This window comes from Pituophis catenifer, unplaced genomic scaffold (genome assembly GCF_029215685.1).
Source record: "Pituophis catenifer annectens isolate HBS135680 unplaced genomic scaffold, rPitCat1.0.hap2 SCAF_10, whole genome shotgun sequence".
In the NCBI taxonomy this organism is placed as follows: domain Eukaryota; kingdom Metazoa; phylum Chordata; class Lepidosauria; order Squamata; family Colubridae; genus Pituophis; species Pituophis catenifer.
Window position 1 is genome coordinate 5,728,014 of NW_027256890.1, and position 19,021 is coordinate 5,747,034.

The following is a 19,021-nucleotide window of genomic DNA, read 5'->3' on the forward strand; positions in this document are numbered from 1 at the left end:
TCTGCATCCAGTTTTGGTCACCACACTATAAAAAAGATGTTGAGACTCTGGAAAGAGTGCAGAGAAGAGCAACCAGGATGATGAGGGGACTGGAAGCTAAAACATACAATGAACGGTTGCAGGAACTGGGCTTGGCTAGTCTAGTGAAGAGAAGGACCAGGGGAGAGAGGATAACAGTCTTCCAATATTTGAAGGGCTGCCACAGAGAGGAGGAAGGGGATCAAGCTATTTTCCAAAGCAACTGAAGGCCAGACAAGGAATAATGGATGGAAACTGGTCAAGGAGAGATTCAACCTAGAAATGAGAAATTTTCTGGCAGTGAGAACAATCAACCCATGGAACAGAAGTTGCCTTCGGAAGTTGTGGGAGCTTCATCACTGGAGGCTTTCAAGAAGAGATTGAACTGCCCTCTGTCAGAAATGGTGTAGAGTCTCCTGCTTGGGTGGAAGGTTGGACTAGATGAATTACAAGGTCCCTTCCAACTCTGTTAATCTGAATCTATCTAAGATGATCAAAGACCTGGAGACGAAAACATATGAAGAACAGTTGCAGGAACTGGGCATGACTAATCTAGTGAAGAGAAGGACCAGGAGAGACAAGATAGCAGCCTTCCAATATTTGAGGGGCTGTCATAGAGAAGAGGGGGATCAAAATATTTTCCAAAGCACCCGAAGGCCAGATAAGGAATAATGGATGGAAACTGAACAAGGAGAGATTCAACCTGGAATTAAGGAGAAATTTTCTGACAGTGAGAACATTCAATTGATGGAACAGAAGTTGCCTTCAGAAGTTGTGGGAGCTTCATCACTGGAAGCTTTCAAGAAGAGACTGGACTGTCATCTGTCAGAAATGGTGGAGGGTCTCCTGTTTGGGCAGGGGGTTGGACTAGATGACCTCCAAGGTCCCTCCCAACTCTGTTAATCTGTATTAATCTGTCAGTCCAGATTTGAAAGCTATAACTGCGTGATGCACGTTTACCACGACAACATGGGTGTGTGTATGTGTACAGGGTGACACAAAGAGAATCATAGGCCATTCTAATGACTTTTCATCAACTGAGGCCCCTGCCAGCCAACGTTGGCACAACGCCAAACTCGTTGCTCTACTGAGCCGTGCGTCCGCCCTGGGTGACGCCTAATTGAATTTAGTTTATTTATTCCTCCGATTTGTCGAGCTGCCTGCTCGGCACATGAACCCAGGGTGAGGTGTACCCTCAATAAACAACAACAAAAGTCATATAATAAGAACCTAAGCAACAAATAATAAAAACACGACAATGAAATGCCGGGAACAATGCATTGTCCCTTTTCTGACTTGTGTCTGGGCAAAGAGCCAGGTTTTTTTTAATGTTTTTCAAAAGACAGAAAAGGGTTGGGTGCTAACTAAATCTTGGGGAGGGGAGAAGCTGTTTCAAAGGGACCCAGATCTTGTGGGAACATCCTGCTGACCATGCATGGTGCTTTTTATGTGTCTGTGTCTTCATGGATTCAGAACCCTAGAGCGGTGATGGCTAACCTTTTTCTCTTCATGCACCAAAAATGTGTGCGCGTGTGTGCAATAGCATGCGTGTATGCTGACACCCATAATGCAATGTGCCCCCCGTGCATGTGTGCACGACCCCCTCATGACCCCTGCACCCCCATGCATGCGTGTGAGGGGTGGGATTCAAAAATTTTAGCAACCTGCACCATGGTGGGAGGGGGGGGGGTTTGCCCTCCCCAGGCTCTGGAGGCTTTCCTCAAGCCTTCCCTGGGCTCCGGAGGTCCTCTGGAGACTGGAAATGGCCCGTTTCCAGCCTTCCAGAACTTCCGGGAGGCCCATGTTTTGCCCACCCTAGGCTCCAAAGGGTTTCTCCGAGCATCTGCAAGGGCGAAAACGGCCTCCCCCGGGCTCCGGAGGCCCTCTGGTGGCCAGAAACAGGCCCAATTCCAGACTTCCAGAACTTCCAGGAGGCCTGTTTTTTGCCCTCCCCAGGTTCCAGAGGCTTTCCCTGAGCCTCTGGGAGGGTGAAAACAGCCTCCCCTGGGCTCTGGAGGCCCTCGGGGGTCAGAAACAGGCTCGTTTCCGCACTTTCCGAATGCGTGTGCCGCAACCCCTGCACTTCCCCCCTGTGCATGCACATGAACCCTGTGCATCTGTACACATCTCCCGCATGCATCTCCCACCCCTGCGCATCCCAAAAATCAACTGGCCAACAGGAGGCGCGCACGTGCATACCAGTGGTGGGTTTCAAAATTTTTTACTACCACTTCTGTGGGTGTGGCTTGGTGGGCGTGGCATGGCTTGGTGGGTGTGGCTTGGTGGGCATGGCATGGCTTGGTGGGCGTGGCTTGGTGGGCATGGCAGAGGAAGGATAATGTAAAATCTCCATTCCCTCCCCAATCCAGGGGAAGGTTACTGCAAAATCCCCATTTCCTTCCGATCAGCTGGGACTCGGGAGGCAGAGACTAGATGGGGGCAGAGCCAGCCAGAGGTGGTATTTGCTGGTTCTCTGAACTACTCAAAATTTCCACCGCCAGTTCTCCAGAACTGGTCAGAACCTGCTGAAACCCACCTCTGGTGCATATGCAGTGAAGCTGAGCTGCGTGCCATAGGTTCTCCATCACGGCCCTAGAATATTGGATTAATTTGGGATTCTGGGTAATGAAAAGAAAAAAGAATTCATTCAGGAACTGTGTTAAATTATCATGGCAAAGCAGATGTAGGAGAAGAGCAAGCTAGAAGGCAGAGTTAAATGTGGCACCAGTTTGGAATCATTGTATTGCCACAAGAGACCCAAGTCCCACTCTCTGTGAATTCCATTGGCCCTTATCTTGTGCCAATTTAGCTTTGACCATTCGTAGATGTGTAAAGGTAGCAATAATAATCCTTTCTGTGCTTTGAACTCAATGGATGCTCCTGGTTCTTCACACTGACAGTAATTAGGACGTGTTGTAAATTCTCTCCATTCAGGAACTGGATTGAACATATTATGTGGATAATTGTGTATCGCTTAAATATAGGGATGAATCTAAGTTCTTCATGTCATGAGCATCTCCTATGGAGTGGTGCAGTGGCCTAGAGGTGGAGCTCTTGCCTCAGAATGAGGAGGCTGTGAGTTCGATCCTAGACAGAGGCAGATATTTCTCTCTCTGGGCATGATGAGGAACAAAACTTCGCATTGGAGACAGGAAGGGCATCCGGCCATTTAAACACTCTACTAGCTTCATTCAGTTGCCCAGACTCCACCCCACAAGGGATTATGGGGTCATTAAAAGAAGATGATGATGTTGTGACCTAGGCTTACTGAGTCATTACAAGACTCAAATAAATCTATTCCCAAATAAACCTATTGTCAGCACTCCAAACTACATTGGTTCCAGTGCTGACAGAAGGAGGAGAAGAGGGGGCAGCTGGCAAGAGGACGCTTGACTTTTCACCTTCTTATTTTCCCTGAAGATAATATTCCCTAGGAGATGGGATGGGAGGGGGGACATTCCTGGGAGCTGAAGTAGTAGATATGGGGAGAGTGATTTGGAAGATGGCCAATGAGACACAGAGAATTGGGGAACGGAAAGGGAAGGTTTGGGGTCAGGAAGTCAGTGTTGGCTATGACGTAGTTGGGAACAGATTGTCGTGCTTAATAAATGAAAGATTTCATCAAAGACTATTTGTTTGGAAATGCAATTTATTTGAGACGACACCGAAACCTGACACCTATTTTATTGTAACAGCTGAGAATTACGTTCATTCCCAGCTGAGTCCCAGTTAGTTGCAAAACAACTCTTTCAGAAGAAGTCCTTTGGGATAATCACCAACCTTTATCTTCTTTGACACCCTGCCAAAGGCCTCACTTGGCAAAGCCCCATGGAGTTCAGAAAGAAACAAGAGATGCCGACTGGAAACAGAGTTAGCAACGTTGCTTTCCTGCAAAAGGCCCAAGTGCCTTTGTTTCTCTTTTAAACCTTACGGGAGGGGCCAATCATCTCCTGGCCTTACTCCCGAGTCATCCCTTTTGCTTTAGCTGCTCTTGCCTTCTGGCAGCTCTGCGCATGCGTGCACTAGGAACAGGCTCCTCCTGTTCCTCTGCCTCTCTGCTGTTCGACTCTGGGGGCTCCGGAGTCCGCGCATTGCTCCCAAATGGCCCTGGCCTCATCTCTGCCTCTGATGCAGAACCCTCATCCGTGCCTTCCCCAGCTTCCAGGACTGGCCCATGTTCCTCCCCAGCCTCCTCACTGTCCGAGTCCGCTGCCAGCTCCACAGGCTGCTGGTGGACCACAACAGATGATCATTTCCCATGGGGTGAAGAAAGTGATGTCATGCATCATGTCATCACACAAAACTGCATGAAACAATGACGCATGGGACCATCCCCGTTGCTTATAATGGATGCCTCTGCTTTCTCCCGGTGGTTGTTGAGATGCACCCCCCCACCCACCCATGAGAGGCCAGCGAAAATAACTTTCTCTCTAAATTTTAGCTCCACTTTCTATTTTCTCACTTGCTTGAGAGGTCAGGGCGGTCGAGATCAATAAGGAGCATAAAAGCTTTCAGGAACTACATTGACAGATGGGGTTTAAATGACTTCAAGTTGTGTTGGCCTCGGAAATGGCCATGCACCCTTTGGCTTAGCTGACTTCCTTTCTGATTTATGAAGCTGGCAAGAGCAGAGAAATGGATCTACCTCTTCTCCACCCATTTACAAAACTACTATCAGGTCACACAATTTTATTAGGCTGGTTGGCCTTGCTTCTACCTTAAACTCTTCCAGGAGATCAGGAGGTCAGAGCTGGCCTCTGTATTTTATGGGTTCAGGACAGGTTGGCGGTTTTACCTGTTTACACCATAGTGATTGGATAATCCCAGTTCGTGCTGTCCTTCATGGTGCTTTGGAGTTGCAGATACAGATTAATAGAGTTGGAAGGGACCTTGTAGGTCATCTAGTCCAACCCCCCCCCAAGCAGGAAACCCTACACCATTTCTGACAGATGGCAGTCCAATCTCTTCTTGAAAGCTTCCAGTGATGAAGCTCCCACAACTTCCGAAGGCAACTTCTGTTCTATCGGTTGATTGTTCTCACTGTCAGGAAATTCCTCTTTATTTCCAGATTGAATCTCTCCTTGTTCAGTTTCCATCCATTATTCCTTGTCTGGCCTTCAGGTGCTTCGGAAAAGAGCTTGACCCCCTCCTCTCTGTGGCAGCCCCTCCAATACTGGAAGACTGCTATCCTGCCTCCCCTGGTCCTTCTCTTCACTAGTCTAACCATGCCTGGTTCCTGCAATCATTCTTCATATGTTTTAGTCTCCAGGCCATTAATCATTTTAGATAGATTCAGATTAACAGAGTTGGAAGGGACCTTCTGGGTCATCTAGTCCAACTCCCCACCCCACCCAAGCAGGAGACCCTACACCATTTCTGACAGATGGTAGTCCAGTCTCTTCTTGAAAGCCTCCAGTGATGAAGCTCCCACGTCCGAAGGCTCCAGGTTGAATCACTAGACTAGCCAAGTCCATTTCTCCCAACCATTCTTCGTATGTTTTAGTCTCCAATCCCCTCAACATCCTGGTTGCTCTTCTCTGCACTTTTTCTAGAGTCTCAACATCTGTTTTATAGTATGGTGACCAAAACTGAATGCAGTACTTTAGGTGTGGTCTTACTAAGGTTTTATAGAGTGGTATTAGAACCTTACTTCTTGTTCACCTATGTTTTTTTATTGCTGGTTTTAATTGTAAGGTCTTTCCTTATAATTCTGATTCTGAAATAAAGCATTCCAACAGGCCACTTTCTGGATTCACAGAATCAGAAAGATCTTCTGAAGGCAACCCACACTTCTGTTAACATAGGTATCATCCATATGGACACAGGGCCAACAGTTGACCAATCAGCCAATCTTTGGACAACTCTTATTGAAGAGAAGCCCAACATTTTCCTAGGTCGCTGAATCCACCACTCAACTATTCTTAGCATTCAGGAAGGTTGACTCCAACCTTCAGCCACAAAATTCTACCTTGCCTGTCATTCAGCTTTATCGCATTGCTTACACCTCTGGTACCATTTTAGTTATCCTCTCCGGCTGCCCAGGTTTGTAGAAACATTTATAGAGAAGCAATCAGTGTATTCCATGTGTCAGACCTGCCACTACGTCAGCCTGTAAGTAGAAATGATCCTTGGCTCCATTTGCTGAGAAAAGTATAGCTCATTAGAGATCACGTGTATTGCAGTATTGCAAAGCCAGAACTGAGAATCGCGCGCCAAATATCTCTAAGTTCTACTTTTCCGTTAACCATCTCTCATTGCTCATCCCAGTGTAACCAATCAGGTCCAGGCAAGACGTTTTCATAATGGTCAGTCCAAGCGCAGATTGGCAAGCAGCTCCTTCCTTCTTCCAGCTGGGTGACTTTGAGGTAGAGTCTCAAGGAGATACAGCACTTACTTTTGTTTTCCCAAGCATTCTCCCTTTGATTCCCCCTCCCCACAGTTCATGGCAGTCTGTTACCGTATAGCACAGGGGTCTTCAACCTTAAAACACTCAAAGAGCCATTTGGACCCGTTTCCCACAGAAAAGAAAGCACCGGGAGCCACAAAACCCTTCCTGTGCCTAACTATTTCTTGAGCAGCCACAAAACTAGCATATGTAGTTGAATTAAACATTCTGTTTTCTTCTGAAATTTTTCTTTTCTTGGATTTATCCATGATTGGCATACCAGGGGTTGAAAAGCTCAATAAATTGTGTGCTGATGGGTGTCGCATATTGGCGGTTGTGATGCATATTTTGAGTGACAGGGAGCTGCAGCAGAGGGGTGAAAGAGCCACATGCGGCTCTAGAGCCGCAGGTTGCTGACCCCTGGTATAGCACAAGCAAGCATAAGGTGGGAAGCAGAGGTGGCATTCAGCCGGTTTGGACCGGTTCAGGTGAACCGGTAGGATTGACTGCGGATGGGCCCACCTGCCCCCGCCCTGATGTGATGCCGTCATATTTAGGAACGTTTTTGAGGCCGGGCGCATGCACGGAAGGCACACGCGTGAGCAAAGCGCATGCACGGAAGGCTGGGTGCGTGCGTGGAAGGTGCAGCGTGGAAGTTTGTGTGGCGAACCGGTGGCAAGAATATGTGAAACCCACTGCTGGTGGCAACTGACAGCATGGTTATAATGCCTTATATACCTTCTCTCTGGGTTGGTGTTAGAGTCAGAGTGCTGTCCCCTTCTTCCATGATCATTCTGCAGTCTTTTCTGCCTCTACGTGGCTGTATGTTTCTTGGCACGGAGGCCTCCCAGTATAGTATGTACAGAGACCATAAGCAACATCTGGAAGGCTTCCTGGCCTCCATCACCATGTTCATCTCACCAAGTCTTCTCCGGATTGCCTCTCCCACCCATTCCCCAGGGGCTGGCTGAGCAAACAGAGAAGAGGAGCTGGAGTGTTGAAAGGTCAAGAGACTATTAAGGGCAATACTTCATCCCAGAAATATGCAAGACGTTGCACTCTGTAGGCATTGCCCAGAAGGATCGAGATTAGAAAAAGCTGGGGGAGAAAAAAGGTTCCCCATCAAAGCTCGGCGTGTTTTTAATTTGGAGCTCTGCATATCGCTCTGTGACCCCTGACAGATTGTTTCACCACACTTCTCTAATCTTTTAATGCAAGAAATCTGTAAAGAGAAACCTTTTCTTGTCCCAGTTCCATATCTGTGGGGCGCGATTTAATGCGAGTCTATTCATAAGGAACCCATTAATTTTGACGGCAATGCCTCCTTAGTAGAACTGCCTTTTTTTCTAACTAGTCTAGGACCATTATGAAGATTTTATAACTTGCTAATTGGAACAGAATTTAGATTGTTTTAGACCTGGAACTTATATGATCTTAAAGTGTGCTAAGTCACTTCTGCTATCATCATCATCATCATCAGAAGGGACCTTGGAAATCTTTTACCCTGTTTCCCCGAAAATAAGACCCAACCAGAAAATAAGTCCTAGCATGATTTCAGGATGCTTGTAATATAAGCCCTACCCCAGGGGTGAAATGCTCCTGGTTCGGACCGGATCGCCCGATCTGGTAGGGATGGAGTTGGGTCCCTGCCTCCCCCCATGCCCAGCTGAGCTGCGCAATCATCAGAGGCTTTTTCTTTTAATTTTTAAAAGCATTTTTTCTACAACCTCTACAATCTACAACCTCTACAACCTACAAGCCGAAAAAATGCTTTTAAAAGTAAAAGAAAAAAAGCCTCTGATGATCGCGTGGCTCAGCTGGGATCATCAGAGGCTTTTAAAAGCATTTTTTCTACAACCTCTGAAGAGATTGTAGAAAAAATGCTTTTAAAAGCCTCTGACGATCCAAGCTGAGTTGCCTGATTGGCAGAGGCTTTTAAAAGAAAAAAAAAAGCCTCTACCAATCAAGCAACTCAGCTGGGATCGTCAGAGCCTTTGAAAGCATTTTTTTACAACCTCTTCGCCAAAGAGGTTGTAGAAAAAATGGTTTTAAAAGTAAAAAAAAAAAATTGGCCACGCCTACCCAGTCACATTACCCCCCCACCAAGCCACGCCCACAGAACTGGTAGTAACAAATTTTAGATTTCACCATTGCCCTACCCCCAAAATAAGCCCCAGTTAAGATTGTCAGCCAGGTGGATGCATTTAGTACTGTACTTGGCCAAAAATAAGACCTAATCAGAAAGTAAGACCTAATCAGAAAATAAGACCTAATGCGTCCTTTGGAGCAAAAACTAATACAAGACCCGGTCTTATTTTTGGGGAAACACAGTAGTCCAATTCCCTGCACAAGCAGGAGATCTATACCATTTCAGACAGATGGCTCCCCATCTCTTCTTAAAAGCCTCCAGTGATGGAATACTTCTGGTTGTCCCACTGGTTAATTGTCCTCACCGTTAGGGAAGTTTCTCCTTTGTTCCAGGTTGCTTCTCTCCTCATTTAGTTTCCATCCATTGTTTCTTGCCTGACACTGGTGCTTTAGAACATAAATTGACCTCCTCTTCTTTGTGTCAGCCCCTCAAATATTGGAATGCTGCTATCACATGCTATATCTGATATCCCTTTATTTGTGCAGAGTCCCTAGGCTAATATTTCTCAGTCTTGGTGACTTTAAAATGTGTTGTTTTCCAGAATTCTCTAGATCCAGCAATGTGGATTTTCTCCTTGGTGATTCCTTTTTTTACAAACATATCACATCAGTGCATTAACAGCGTGGCACCTGAGTGTCATACATTCTAATACAAATAAAACTAGTAAGTCATAGTTATTAAATTAGTCATAGTTATTACATTCAATCAACTTATGTATTTCTAATAATAATATACAATTATAATAAGTTGCAATCTATCATTATTCAATTATTCCATGTTTTCTTATTGTTACTTTTATTTTATTATATGTCTACACTGACAGTCCCCCTTCTCCTATTTCTATCACTTATTCTAACTTTTAATCATGTCATCTTTTACTGAAAAGCATTTTCTTTCTATCCAACCTAACTTCTAGTCATGCCACCCACCTACTTTTTAAAAAAGGGAGAAAAAGAGAGAGAGAGAGAAGGAAAAGCAAATCAGAATGACAAAGAAAAGAAATCATCTATCCATCGTCTCTTGCCCGCTTCAATACTTTAATTGATATACTTTTTTAAATTTGCTTCCCACATTCTTCTCTAGGATCTTTATCTCTATCTGTAACTGCTTGTTGGTGATTCCTTAATTAGGACTGTTTTCTGCTTGCTTGATTGTTTGTCTGGTGTTAATCCCTGCTTATCTGAACATAGGCTGCTGGAGACGATGTGTTTATAAAACTATATTGAGTGGAGTGTACCCTAAATTGATGTTTCTCAAACTTGGCAATCTTAAAATGTGTAGACTTCAGCTCCCAGAATTCCCCATATAGCCTGACTGGGGAATTTTGGGAATCGAAGTCCATACATCTCAATGCTGCCAAGTTTGAAAAACACTGATCCAGAGGAACTCAAAAAGAATTTGGCAGCGTCTTTTAAGACAATTTTTTTTAAAAAAAAATAGCCATGATCTTTCCACCTTAAAACAAACCTCTTTTGAGTCTTTCTGCTGGCTGGCTCACAAACTGAGTCTTAGATTCTCATGATGCAATGCAGGAAAAGTTGGTGGGGCCCCAGGGTTGCTAGGAAATCATAGTGTTTTCAAGTTTGGGTGAAACCGTGGAATCATAAGAGCCAAGTTTGCAAATGCTTGGGCCAAACTATGATACAGTATGAATTGCGATGAAGAACGGTTGCAGGAATTGGGTATGGCCAGTCTAGAGAAAAGAAGGACTAGGGGGGACATGATAGCAGAATTCCAGTATTTGAGGGGCTGCCACAAAGAAGAGGGGGTCAAATTATTTTCCAAAGCATCAGAAGGCAAGACAAGAAACAAGGGATGGAAACTAATTAAGGAAAGAAGCAACCTGGAATTAAGGAGAAACTTCTAACAGTGAGAACAATTAACCAGTGGAACAGCTGGCCTCCAGAAGTTGTAGCTGCTTCATCACTGGAGGTTTTTAAGAAGAGACTGGTCAGCCACTTGTCTGAAATAATATAGGATCTCCTGCTTGAGCAGAGGGCTGGACTGGAAGAGTCCCTCGGGAGTTGGGCAGCATAAAAATGCGTCTAATAAATAAATAAATAAAGACCTTCACGCTTCCTTCCAGCTCTATTCTGATTGATTGGTTGGTTGGTTGGTTGGTTGGTTGGTTGCAAATTCTGATTCTTCTTACCATAAAAATGGTAGCAAAAAAAGGTCATGAAATTGGACCTCACTCATGTTAACAAGAGCCTTGCTCAGAAATGGAAATTCTGGTTCCAATTGTGGCCATAAGCAGAGGACTACCTGTATATACCATATTAAAAAAAGAAGCCAGTGGTTTTTTAGAAACACGAGGTTGGACTAGATAGAAGGTCCCTTCCAGCTCTATTATAATTGAAGGGTGTGTGTGTGTGTGTGTGTGTGTGTGTGTGTGTGTGTGTGAGAGAGAGAGAGAGAGAGAGAGAGAGACAGACAGACAGACAGACAGACAGAGACAGAGAGAGACAGATAGACAGACAGAGAAACAGAGACAGAGAGAGACAGAGATGATAGATAGATAGATAGATAGATAGATAGATAGATAGATAGATAGATAGATAGATAGAAACAGACAGACAGACAGATAGATACAGAGACAGAGAGAGAGAGAGAGAGACAGAGAGAGAGACAGAGAGAGACAGAGAGAGACAGAGAGACAGAGAGAGACAGAGACGGAGACAGAGAGAGACAGAGAGACAGAGAGAGACAGAGATGGAGACAGAGAGAGACAGAGAGTGACATTGACCCAAATGTCACTTCAGCAGAAGACTGGAAGATTTCAACCCTCCATATTGGTTGAATTGAAATGGAGTCTGTAGGATGTGTCCTTAAATTTCAAAACAGCTGTAGACTTTCTCCCATCAACATTTTAGGCAGCAATTTGTCCTACCGATGTACCCGTGTCTGCCCTTTCCCCACCTGCTCCGTTTCCTGCCCTGCCTTCCAGCAACACGACAAGGGTTAAGTTGGTTGGAGAGATGCTTTCCCTGCTGCAAAATTGGACTGGAGTGCTTGTCATTTTCACGTGGAAAGATTGGGCTCTTGCACTGCCCTGCCGAAAACTTTGATTTCGAGGGGTTTAAAAAAAAAATGCAGCTGCTCTGGTAACTTTGCAAAAACATTTTTTACTCAGATGCGGAATGAGGAACAGGCCACCCCACCTGATCCTGGCGTGTTGTTGTTGTTGTTTTTTTCTTTCTTCCCACGCCTTTTCTTTAAAAAAAAAAATTGGAAGAGTGATGTAGCAGGCAAAAGTTATGCAAGCCTGTAATTATTGTGAGTTGCCTCTCCCAAATGGCTTAAAAGACATGCAGGCACCCACCCTGGTGGTTAGAATTACTGCGTGATTTCTTAATTCCAGGAATTCTTCTAATTCTAAAATTCTAATAATTTTCTTCGATTTGAGTCTTCACAGAGATGGGTTGGTCTGTCGAGTCTGCCATCTAAACTCATAGGAAGGTTGTAGGAGGGTTATAGAAGAATTTATTATGGGATGGACAGACCGTCAGCCAGATGTTCAGACTGGATTTAGCATTTTTGTCCACCACTAAGGACCTGGATAAGCAGATGTTGTCATTTGGTAATGTTCAAGGTGAAGGAAGGAAGAAAAGGAAGGAAGGAAGGAAGGAAGGTGAAGGGAACAGAAAGAGGGAGGGGGGATGGGAATGTGAAGAAGGAAGGAGGAAACAGAAGGATGGAAGGAGGGAGGGAGGGAAGGAAAAAGAGAGGGAGGAATGGGAATAAGAAGGGAGGGAAGGAACAAAGGAAGGAAGGAGAAATGGAGGAAGGGGGAATGAAGGAGGAAGGGAAGGCAGGAAGGAGAAATGAAGGGAACAGAAAGAGGGAGGGAGGGGGAGGAAGGTATGGGAATAAGAAGGGAGGGAAGGAACAAAGGAAGGAAGGAGAAATGAAGGAAGGGGGAACGAAGGAGGAAGGGAGGGAAGGAAGGAGGGAAAAAGGAAGAGAGAGAGGAATGGGAAAGAAGGGAGGGAGGGAAGGAAGGAAAGAAAGAAAGAAGGAGAAATGAAAAGAAGAGGGAGGGAGGGAGGGAGGGAAGGAAGGGAGGACATTGAGAGGGTGAGAGGGAAGAAGGGAGAGAGGGAGGGAAGGAAAGTAGGAAGGAAGAATTGCCACAATAATTCAGCAAAAGAAATATCAGCCAAAGACTTCCAGTGCAGATTTAAAAGACCCAAACTCTGCTTAGAACAGCCGAACTCTTGGTGCGTTTTCTCCCAGCTTCATTTTCTCCTAACCTGAAGTTTTATCTCATCCCCTTTTGCAAAGATGGGGGGGGGGGGGAAGGGGGAAGTTCTTTTGGGATTTAACCATGAAAACACTAAAAGAGCATTTCTCTCCCCCCCTCCCAATGAGGCATTGATTAAATCTTTCTTCCTTTCTAGACGCCCCTCCAGTACAGCCAAGCCACGAACCGAAGTAATCAAGTGAAACTGTATTGTGCCTTTCTGGATTACAGGTGAGTTGTCATCCTGGTATAAGACTTATTTGTTGCAAGGTGCATCCAACCGTGTCATCTGCTCACCCCTGCCTGCTGGATTCACAGGAAGAAAACTCAGAATAATGAAATCATGATTCTTCTTGGCAGCAAAGCTAAAACAGGGGACTAGGCCATTATTAAGAGGGATGCGGTGGCTCAGCGGCTGAGACGCTGAGCTTGTCGGTCGAAAGATCGGCAGTTCAGCAGTTCGAACCCCTAGTGCCGCGTAATGGGGTGAGCTCCTGTTACTTCTGCCAACCTAGCAGTTTGAAAGCACGTAAAAAATACAAGTAGAAAAATAGGGACCACCTTTGGTGGGAAGGCAACAGCGTTCCGTGCGCCTTTGGCATTGAGTCAAACCGGCCACATGACCACGGAGACATCTTCGGACAGTGCTGGCTCTTTGGCTTTGAAACGGAGATGAGCACCACCCTCTAAAGTCGGGAACGACTAGCACATATATGCGAGGGGAACCTTTGCCTTTACCTAACCTTCTGGACTTTCAATCAGAGCACATCTCTTTTGAGAATCAGCCCAAGTGGTTTTATGTTAATATGTTTGGGTCTGATCCCCTTCAGATGCTTGGTAGTCATGTGACCGGGAAAACCAACAATCACACTTTACACAAAAATAACACAAACGTTACACAACTGACTCACACACAATGCAAAAGCAGCTGGACTTCACACAAAATGGCCCCTGCAACAAGCAGGAACAGAGGTGGGTTTCAGCAGGTTCTGACCAGTTCTGGAGAACCGGTAGTGGAAATTTTGAATAGTTCAGAGAACCATTAGTAAAAATTCTGACTGGCCCCCATCTATTCTCTGCCTCCCAAGTCCCAGCTGATCAGGAAGAAATGGGGATTTTGCAGTAACCTTCCCCTGGAATAGGGTGGGAATGGAGATTTTACAGTATCCTTCCCCTGCCACACCCACAAGTCATGCCCACCAAGCCACACCCACAGAACCAGTAGTAACAAATTTTAGGAAGAGCCTGTAGTACAGTGGACTAAAGCACTGTTATTAACATCTGCTGCTTGCAATTACTGCAAGTTCAAATCTTACCAGGCTCAAGGTTGACTCAGCCTTCCATCCTTTCACAGTAAATTGAGGACCCAGTTTGTGGGGGCAATAAGCTGACTTTGTATAAATATACAAAAAGTATGAAGGCTATTGCTTAATGCATTGTAAGCCGCCCTGAGTCTCCGGAGAAGGGCGGCATATAAATTAAAGCAAAAAAAACAAAAATTAAAATTAAAACCCACCACTGGGCAGGAATCTCACAGAGTCACAGAGAGCTCAAAAACAAACTATCACATTTTACACAAAAATACTGGTTCAGGTAATAGGTAGTAAAAAAATAATTTAAAACATAAAAAAAAAAAGTTCCGACAATCATACGGCACAGCTGATTGTCACAGTTGATCATCGGAACTTTTTTTTTTTTATTGCAAAAGTTTTACAATTACATTTTCACCCCTTTTTTTTTCACCCCCCCACCTCCCTCCCCAAACTTCCCATCCTCCCTAACCCTCCCTAACCCTCCCCCCCCAGACTTCCCTATTATGTACTCATAACTAATAACACTGATATATAAACTTGAACCCATCCCTCCCCTTATATAATTTTTCCTCTTTGTCTCTTTACATTAAGATATTTCTAATACATTATTTTCAAATAAAAGCTATTTGATACTTTCTAGTTTGATATTTGTTCTGAACATATTCTATCCACCTTTTCCATTCCCATTCATAAGTCTCTTGTGAACAATCCTTTAAATATGCTGAAATCTTCGCCATCTCTGCAAAACTAGCCATCTTCAAAGTCCATTCCTCGATAGTAGGCAAAGCTTCATTCTTCCAATATTTACCTATCAACAATCTTGCTGCTGTTATCATATGCAATATTAGTTTTATTTCACCCCGTGTAAAACCCTTAACTATACCCAATAAAAACAGTTGTGGAGAGAATTGAATTTTTTTCTTCAAAACATTCTGCATGACCCACCATATTTTTATCCAAAAAGCCTTAACTTTCCTACAGGTCCACCAAACATGATAATACGTAGCATCCAAACATTCGCATCTCCAACATTTTGGCTGAACATTAGGGTACATACATGACAACTTTTTAGGATCTAAATGCCATCTATAAAACATTTTATAAAAATTTTCCCTCAGGTTCTGCGACTGTGTAAATTTAACATTCTGAACCCAAATTTTTTCCCATGTTTCCAACATCACTGGTTCTTCAAAATTTTGTGCCCACTTAATCATACAATCTTTAACTAATTCAGTTTCTGAATCCCTTTCTAGCAAAACATTATAAAGCCTTTTAATATGCATTGGACCTTTCTCTCTTATATGTCTAACCAATTCTTCCTCATGCAACATAATACCAGTTTTTTGGTCCTCTTTCCATCTCAATTGTAGTTGATTATATTGTAGCCAAGTTAAATTAATTCCTTCATCCAACAGTATCTGTAGTGTCTTCAACTGCCATCTGCCCGCATCTGTGAAAAGAACCTCTTTATATAAAAACCCCCCGAGTGACATTATATTTGTATTCCACATAGTATGACCAAGATCCAGCCATAACGGTATTTTGTAATCCCATTTGAGTCGGTGCTTCTTCCAAACTCTCATCAAAGAGTCTCTAAGTATATGACTTTTAAATACTTTATCTACTTTGTCGTCATAAAATAAATAAGCATGCCATCCAAATTCAAGATCAAAACTTTCTGCATTCAGTATTCCAGTCTTTTTACTTCCAAACCAATCACTTGTTAAAGTTAAAGCTGCTGCATCATAATATAACTGTAGGTTTGGGAGTTTAAGGCCTCCTCTTTCTGGAACATCTTGCATAATTTTCAATTTCACTCTCGGCTTCTTCTCGTTCCAGACAAACTTATTCACACCCGACTGCCAAACTTTCAGTTGTTTATCACTTTTAAGCACCGGAATCATTTGAAACAAAAACAGAAATCTTGGCAAAATGTTCATCTTAACTGCTGCTATTCTTCCAAGTAAAGACAGTTGCAGCTTTTTCCAAGTCTCCATGTCTTTCTGGACCTCTCGCCACAACACCTCATAATTATTTTGAAACAATTTCATGTTTGATTCTGCAACCTGAACTCCAAGATATTTTACCTTAGGTACAATTTCAAAACCTGCCCTCCTTTCAAGCTCATGTTTACGATCTTGTGTCATATTTTTAACTATCATTTTAGTCTTTTTTGAATTCAGTCTAAAACCTGAAACTCTACCATAGTCTTGTATAATGTCGTTCATCAGGATTGTTGATTCCATTGGTTGTGATAGGGTAACAACCAGATCATCTGCAAATGCCTTTATTCTATAATCCTCTTGCCTTATCATTATGCCTTTCAAAATTTTAGAGTCCCGTATTGTATTTAGCAAGACTTCCAATGTTAAAATAAATAAAAGTGGGGACAACGGACATCCCTGTCTTGTTCCTTTTTCAATTTTAAACTCTGTCGTCAAACTTCCATTAATAATAATCTGTGCTTTTTGCTCTTGATAAATTGCTGAGATCGCCTGTATAAATTGGTCCCCAAAGCCCATCTTTTTTAAAGTCTTTAGTAGAAAATTCCAATCCACTCTATCAAAGGCCTTCTCTGCATCCAAAAAAACCAGCACTGCAGGAATCTGTTTATTTTTATCAAGATATTCCAATAAGTCTATTACTTGCCTTACATTGTCCTTCATATATCTGCCCTCAATAAATCCCGCTTGGTCCTCATGAATCACCTTTTGGATTACTGGCATCAACCTGTTGGCTAATACCTTCGCATAAATTTTATAGTCTGTGTTCAAAAGAGATATTGGTCTATAATTCTCTGGTTTTTTAGGACCAACTTGTTCTTTTGGTATCAAAGATATATAAGCAGTTGTCCAAGATGGGGGTATTTTACCCCCTTGTTGAATATTGCAAAATAAATCTCTAAGTTGTCCCACCATTTCAGCTTGTAAAGTTTTGTAATACACTGCAGTCAGACCATCCGTGCCAGGAGCTTTGACTGTTTTTAGCTGTTTAATTGCTGCTGTTATCTCCTCCTCTGTTATAGGATAATTCATTCTTTCCTTTTGTTGATCAGTAATTTTTGTAACTCTCTTATCATTTAAATATTTTTCTATAAGTCCATTCTGCACCTCCTCTTTGGCGTATAGTTTGGTATAATAGTCCACAAAAGCTTCTTTAATTAATTTTTGTTGAAAGATTTCTTTCCCTCCAATATCAATACTATCAATAATCCGTGCACTTTGTTTTTTCCTCAATGTGTAAGCCAACCATCTGCCCGGTTTATTAGCGTTACAAAATGTGTTATGCTTCGCGTATTGTAGGCTTGTTGCAACTTGTTCCGCCATAAGCATTTGAAATTGGTCTTTCAAAAGTTTTATAGCACTTCGTATTCTTTCATCTGTTGGGTTTTTAATAAGTAACTGTTCTTTATTCTTTATTTCCATTTCCAACTCAGATCTTTTCTTTTGTCGGAGCAGTCTATGTTTAGAATTCATATAGATAAGTACCCCTCTCATATAAGCTTTACTTGCGTCCCAAACAATTTCAATTGGGGTACCTTTATTCAAATTTATTTCAAAAAATTCTTTCAAATGCTTTTTAAGTTCTATTGTATTTTTTTCATATCTAAACAAGTTCTCATTTAATCTCCAAGAACGTCTCTCAACCTTATCCATCTCAATTTCTATCCATACAGGGCTATGGTCAGTCAAAGTTCTTGGAAAAATCTTTGTTCTTTTTGTCTTAACAAGTAGATCATTTGACAACAGGATAAAATCAATCCTAGAAAAGGATCTATGTCTATCAGAAAAGAAAGTGTAATCCAATTCATTTGGATTATGTATTCTCCAAACGTTTTTTAGTTCCATATCTTCTTTCATATCAAAAAAAGTCTGTGGTAGTCTAATTCTAGACTTTGCCAAGCTCTTTTTATCTAGTTTAGAATCAATTACTCCATTCCAGTCTCCCATAATTAAAATAGATCTATAGTCCCATTGCAATATTTTAGTATGTAACATCTTATAAAAATCATCGGAACTTTTTTAAAAAACTTTTTTTAAAGCATTTTTTTTTTACTACCTATTTGCCTAAGCTGGTAGTAAAAAAATGCTTTAAAAAAGTAAAAAAAAAGTTCCAATGATCAGCTGTGCTGTGCAATTGTCAGAACTTTTTTTTTTTTAACTTTTTAAAGCATTTTTATTTCCGGTTCGGGCAAACTGGTAGCATTTCACTCCTGCACCCAGGAAATGGTGTTTTTTTCCCCCTTTCTTTTCAGAAAATTATGGAATACGGTTGGGTGAGTGGGTTTTTTTCTTATTTAGCGAAAATAGAAAGCAATCAGAGGCATGATGTGAGGTTTTATGGAGCCCTCTCTGTCTTCTCCTTGCCCCACTCCATCATTCATTATTGGTTTCACATTATGCAACATTCTTTAGAAGTGTTCGGCCTAAAAACGTCGTTAAATAAATAATTTGGGCACAAAAAAGGGACAGTGGTACTTTGGCGCTCAGTTGGTTCCGGGAGGCGTGATGAGCACCAAAAACAATGACAATTTTTTCCCAAAAGGAATTATATATAGTGAGTCACACAAAGTAGCCGACACCTAGAAGTTCTAACTTATGTTTTGAATGTCCCAAAGGTGCTTTTTTCAAGAGGCAGCTGGACTTTCTGGTTTTTCTTTGAAGACGTTTTGCTTCTCATCTGAGAAGCTTCTTCAGCTCTGACTGGATGGTGGGAAACGTCTTCAAAAGAAAAACCAGAAAGTCCAGTTTTTGGGGGTTTTTTTAATTTAATTTTTTATTTTGATTTATATGCCGCCCTTCTCCAGAGACTCAGGGCGGCTTACAGTGCGTTAAGCAATAGCCTTCATACTTTTGTATATTTTATACAAAGTCAGCTTATTGCCCCCACAAACCAGGTCCTCAATTTACCTA

The 19,021-nt window shown here is 42.7% G+C and overlaps 1 protein-coding gene across 1 annotated transcript in view; it reads left to right on the forward strand.

Annotated features, from left to right (window-relative positions):
- ADGRD1 (adhesion G protein-coupled receptor D1) overlaps positions 1-19,021 on the forward strand; it is a 205,860-nt gene that overhangs the window by 102,174 nt on the left and 84,665 nt on the right. Inside the window, exon 15 of the mRNA XM_070950671.1 lies at positions 12,953-13,026. Within this exon, the coding sequence (XP_070806772.1) occupies positions 12,953-13,026 (74 nt within the window). The remainder of the gene's footprint in view (positions 1-12,952; positions 13,027-19,021) is intronic.